We start from the raw sequence: 6,000 nt of genomic DNA, 5'->3' as shown, positions 1-6,000 counted from the left end.
TCAACAAATGCAATTTTTGCCATCAATTTTATATGAAGCTGTCTGGGACACCATATCCTCAGCAACTTCCTGTCTGTCTGTCTGTCTGTCCCCCCTCCCCCAAAACCGAACCAAAACAAAGACACATGCATTTCTAAAACTAGGTTTCAGTCAAGTACTTCCTACTTTTTGGAAATAAACTTTTTGTTCACAATCAGAACGTACCACGGGTACCAGATCCTGTATTCCTTGTTCAGGCAAAATTCCTGCTGAGTTTGGTAGGCTTTCCACCCAAGAAAAAGTGCAGGATCAGCCACTAGGTATGTAGGTTCCTATTCATTCTATACTGCTCCCCTCATGCTAAAAGCTAAGGAGTAGGGGGGAAAAAAAATAACAACTCTCATCTTGAATCAAGTAAGAATAATTCTCCAGGCTCAATGTAGTATGTAACTATTTCACCTCTGCTTGCAAAAAGATGCAAGAACAGACATCACTCCCTCCCACCATACCAAAAAGAGTGTGCGCGTGCACACACACACACCACAGTGTGTGGGGGGGGCTGCGCAGCAGCAATCTTAACAGAAAGTTACTGGTGCAAGACAGATAGATGTTAATATAACAAGCAACAGAACAGTTATGGGGACCAACATGTTTGGCCCACAAGCTGCATAGCCGCGTCGTAAGTTTGTTTCTTTAGTTAAAAAAAATTAAAACTTGTTATTTCTGCATGTTTAACATTTAGAAAAATTATATTCACAAGAACTCTTTTCCCTGTCCCCCTCCCTTTTGGAAAAAAAAAAAAGCAACTAATTTTACATGAGAAAGTTAATTGTGTTGTTTCTGTAACACCTCAAGCTGATAAGAAATAAACATATGGCAAACAAAACCACATAGTCACATGAAATCTATCAAATCCTAAAATTATAGTTGAATACTAACAAACAGCTTACCTGGAATAAAGGATGGCAATTCACAAACAGTTATCTAGAAATTAAAGTCAGTCTCTCTCTCTCTATTTTTTTTTTTTTTACTAAAATAATTAAAAAAAAATCACAGTATTTTAAGAAATAAAACCCACAGTGGGATTTTAAGCACAATTTGTTTTCCTTTCTTTAAAACTTTTTTCTTTCTCCATTCACCACCTTGTCCACCAGTCTCTCTACATTTAATCACAATGACAACAGGCAGTACTGACAAATGCAGAGATCTCCCTTCATTAATTTTGAGGTACTAGGAAACAGGTGGCTGTTTTAAGCAAAGCAGTTTCTGGGTTTTTTTTGTTTTCTTTTCTAAAGCAGTTGCATTCAGTCTGGAAAATCATAATGTATTCAAATTAGAAAAATGCACTCAAATTTGTGCGTTGCCAAGTAACCCCCCACACGCTCCTGATGCTTCTGTTTGCAATCAATTCAAGTCTCCACTGCAAAGCGCACTGTGTAATGTAGAGACACAGGGAGTTGCTTCATTAGTCCAAGATGATGTAACTTCTCATTGTCATGATCCGGAAGAAAAGATGCAGTGATGTAATGGAGCCACTTATTCCATCATTTAAATAACTTTAATATACACACACTCACACAGGTACCAGTGCTTTGAAAATAGATCATTCAGTCCTAAAAGCAGCTTTGTTTCTTCCTTCTGCCCACCCCACCCAACCCCATTCATCATTGTTCAAGTAAGTTAATTAAAATCACATCAAATGCTTATTCATTTTTGGCCTCCGAGTTCTCTTGGAGAGGTTTGTCAGCAGCTACAACACTGACTGCAGTTTCATTTTTTTGGGAAAAGTCCACCACCATTTTCTCAATGCTTTCCTTTTCTTCTACTAGCAGTGTATTAACAATCTCTTCTGTGCTCTCCTTCAGCTTGCTGTCCTCTCTGATCCCTCGCTTACTTTCATTCAGAGCCCTGAAATTCCAAACAGCAGAAAACAGAAACCTTTACAATCCAAATATGCTTTGTGTACAAGGAAATAGGGAGAGTACTTCTCCCACACAGTTAACAAACCAATACATCTTATTAAAACTTGCAACATTTCAAGTACTCTTATTTAAACAGACAAGATAAGAAACAATACTTTCTCGTACCCTTTATCCCTCCACAGCCTAGCTACAATATTACATTTGAATGTCTTCCACATGCCAGTAATCCTGGCTGAGATCTCCTCTTTGAAGAAACTCTAGTCAGCAAAGACATCCATTCTATTGACCAGATCTTTGTCAAAAGAAGGAAAATGAATGTTCCTGAGATGCCTATCATTTCACAGCATGGACTGATATTTACAAGTGTGAAAGGCAAAGATCTTTGCTATTAACTTTACTGTGTGCTTTTTGGGGAGAGAGCACTCTTATTGAGATTTTCCTTCCCTTGAAGGCCTTGACACTTCTCTGTGCGTAATTCTCTGCACTGGCACTCCAAGTTTAGTTGCAAGCATGCTAAAAAGAAATGATAAGGAAGAGAAAAGACAACCCCCCTCCCACCCCCAGATTCCATATAATTTGCTGCCATTTTCATGCTGCTCTACTGGCAAGCAAACATCAACAGTAGACTCAAGTAACATTAGTCTTGGGCCAACAAACTGGTATTCACCTTGGAATGATGCTTAAGCTTCAGGATCACAGTTAAGAACATTTATGTGCTACATTTGGATTCAATAACACTACATTTTAACTCCAAAATGGAGGGAATTTCTGGAGATGATCTGTATTCTTGAACCCCCTGACCATCTGTGGATAAAAGTTTATTTCAGTTTGAGGTCTGATCTAGACCTGAAACTATATTTGGATATATGAAGCAATTCAGGTATAGGTCTTAAAAAAAAAAAAAAACCAACCCCAACAGTTCAACAATTAACAGTTACCTTGGATTTCTGGGTTCCTGGGTCAAACAGGACAAGCAGGAGCATCTAGTTGTCTAAATACATCTGAGAATTGCATCTAACAATGCTTGTGGTAGACAGAATTCTTTCCTTGTTAGAATAATCTGTCATATCCCTATATTTGCTTTCATTACAGGTTTTTTGAGGGGGAGGGGAAGAATGGGTGGCTAAATGCACAAAGATTTACTGTTACATTTGCATTTGGCTGTTATTCAAAGAAGTCTGTAAACCAACTTACATGCCATGCCTCAGCACATGTCGTTCCCACTCAGAGCCCTCTGTAAACGATCGGCCGCAGAACTCGCATGGAAAGCGCTTCTCTGGAGCTTTGCTGTCAGGAAACATCATGGAATCTGGGAGAGAACAAAATTATCTGTAAATTCATGAGCATCAGGGCAAAAAAGGACCTTTATGATTATATTTTGATCTCTTCTGCTGCCCTTCAGGGAGAAAAAGCATCCCTAAGAAGCAAAAAGATTTTCCCTTCAAATACTGTAGGTATTTGTGAAAACACTCCCCCTCCATCCTAAAAAGTCAAGGTGTGAAAATTCCATAACCACCAGTGTGAGCAAAGGTCAATTAACTACAATATGGAAATGGGGCAGGGGGTGATGACTTTCAAAATAATGGAGCGTGCGTCCCGTTTAGACACCTACATGAACATCCAAGGTTTTGTATGAATACCTATAAGTGAACTGAGATGCTCTGAAGTGACCAGGATTTCAAGAAGCTATAAATGCATTCTGAGAAGTCCAAGCCCAGCTCACTCCCCCATCCCCATTTACAACCCAGAATAACATCTGAAGAGTCCCATCCTCCATCTTAAGTCTGTTATATCTATTTGCAGAGATGTTTTATTGCTCCCTGTCCCTGTATTTGAACAAATGAAGGGATTGTGGGGTTTTACTTCAAAACCAACACTGAGAATTTAGTGCAGAAATAGCTTGAAAGCAAAACCAAACAGAACACTTGAGTCCACATGTAATTTTCAAGTCAGTGGTGCAAATTTTAGGAAATGGAGATTTGGTATATTTGGCATCTGATCCTCATAAGAAATTGCCATCCCCTCAACATGAAGTCTCATGGATAAGAGAATATCACTGAATATGACTGTATCTTAACTGCATAGGCATTTCATCCAATTCTAATCTTTTAGAGATCTTTTAGAGAAAAAGATTTGGGGTCTCATTTGCAGAAGTATTAAGCACCTAGCTTTACAACCAGTCACTGGCAGCTGAGGGGATAGCATTTCTGAAAGCCAAGCCCCATGTGAACAGAGCCATCTTTAACAAAGAGATGAAACATTTTCAACAAATTAAGATCACCACATAAGCCTTTAAAAAAAATTGCATGGACCATCTTACTTCATTCTTTTTGCTAGAAATGAGACAGAGCATCTGCTCAGAGCATTAATTTCTTAGCAGGAATTATCTTAATCAAGAAATCAACAGAATGTCTTCCTGACTCCTCCTAAATTACATAATGAAAGAAAAGGGATTTTGCTTCATTTCAGTTCTTATATCTACTCACTTGATTTCTTCACTCTCAAATTTACTCCATTCAAGATCAACCTATAAACTCAAAGCTATCCATGTACTCACTCTTCTCCATATGTAAGTTCTGTAAAGGTATTTTCGCTATATGTTTCTCACTGGCTGCCCTTTAATAAAAGTTGTTTACATCTATTTTTTTTATCCCCTCCATCCAGAAGAAACAACTCATTTCATATTTCCTAGCATCAGTAATTTACTATGTGGTTAAACATCAACAAAGCAAGGTCCCCTCCTGATATGAGCAACAGAAAAGTCAATGCCATTGGCTCAGTTTACATCCAGATCTGACCCCTACAGTTAATAACATATACATGGTAGAAATTTATAAATACCACTGAAACGCATTGTCCCTGTACCATGACTAGTCCAACACCTATGGAGGGTAGAAGTTTTGGAGGCAACAGCTGCTCTTCTGTGCAAGAACAAATCTAGAGTATAGTAGATAATAGGAAATTTATTCTGGAACTATGCAGAGGAGAGATATACACAATAGAGCCTATTTTGCTCAAATTAATAGGGAGGATCTATACTTGTAACTCCCATTAACAAGGGCTAATCTAGTAAAACTGTTATCCCTTCAGAACAGAATATTCTGCCCCCCTACTTCCCCATGACTCCCTGATTAGTTTGGTTTCTAGGATTGCAAATTCAGACTGCCTCCCTGGAAGAGTAATCAGGCCCTGCACTTACCTGGGACCTACAAAAGAGGGGTAACATATTGCATAGACACCTGACCTGCCTTTGATTTTCCTGCATTACACATATGCACAGACACATGCACACTTATTTTTGTTAACTGCAGAAAAAAAAAAACAAAACAGAAAAAGATTAATGTTTCTTTTAAGAGTAAGATATAAAAGGTCAGTAAAGACAAACAGTCCATCTAGGATGCAACTTTCAGCAAGAACAGCTGCTCTTTCCTGGGAATATCTCAGACAAATAACTTAATTTTTTTCTACCCTCATCTTCTTCCTTCCAGGTCCATATATTTTCAGCTGTCCTTTACCAGCAACCAACCATTCCTTTCCATTCCCACCTGACATAGCAGTTCAGCTCTGCTAAGAAGGCATGCCCAACTCCTCCTCCTCCAAGGAGGAATAATGATTCTTTGGTCCAGCATCCCAACAGCCCATTCTTTGCAAGAATGCACCTGAAGTATAGCAGACATCAGTCTCAAGCTGTTAATTTAGGCCGCAGTTTGACTCACAGGAAGAAATCCTGGCTCTGCTGAAGTCACGGACTTCAGAAGATTGAGCCTGCATTTCCTCCCAGATACTCAGAGATGACAGATACACTCTAGGCTAGTCTCACCTCCTAGTAACACCACAAAGACTGAAATCATCAAAAGCATCCAAGTGGTATAGGACATTACAATTTGGTGCAGTTTGAAAGCTGTGACAGCATTAGCCACTGAGACAGGCAATATTTAACAGCATGGGTATAGTCCTATGCTAACAGAGTGAAAATGTTTCTGAATTGGAAGCAGCTTCTGAAAATCAACTAGAAGATTATGTTAACACGTGACTCTGCGCCCAGCCACATAGCCATGTCTTCAGCACCTGCGTCAGTTAAACGCTTGTAGACTACCAC

The 6,000-nt window shown here is 39.0% G+C and overlaps 1 protein-coding gene across 5 annotated transcripts in view; it reads right to left on the bottom strand.

Annotated features, from left to right (window-relative positions):
• Positions 1–1,008: 1,008 nt before the first annotated feature.
• The window catches only part of LOC104150501 (zinc finger protein 462-like), an 89,906-nt gene continuing 84,914 nt past the window's right edge, over positions 1,009–6,000 (bottom strand). For all 5 annotated transcript variants that reach the window (XM_068925391.1, XM_068925389.1, XM_068925392.1 and 2 more), the window contains 2 exons: positions 3,096–3,210; positions 1,009–1,887 (listed from right to left, as the gene is read on the bottom strand). In XM_068925391.1, coding sequence (XP_068781492.1) covers positions 1,683–1,887; positions 3,096–3,210 — 320 coding nt within the window. In that variant the 3' untranslated portion in view covers positions 1,009–1,682. The remainder of the gene's footprint in view (positions 1,888–3,095; positions 3,211–6,000) is intronic.

Source organism: Struthio camelus, chromosome W, assembly GCF_040807025.1.
Source record: "Struthio camelus isolate bStrCam1 chromosome W, bStrCam1.hap1, whole genome shotgun sequence".
Taxonomy (NCBI): Eukaryota; Metazoa; Chordata; class Aves; order Struthioniformes; family Struthionidae; genus Struthio; species Struthio camelus.
This window is presented reverse-complemented; position numbering and strand designations above follow the sequence as displayed.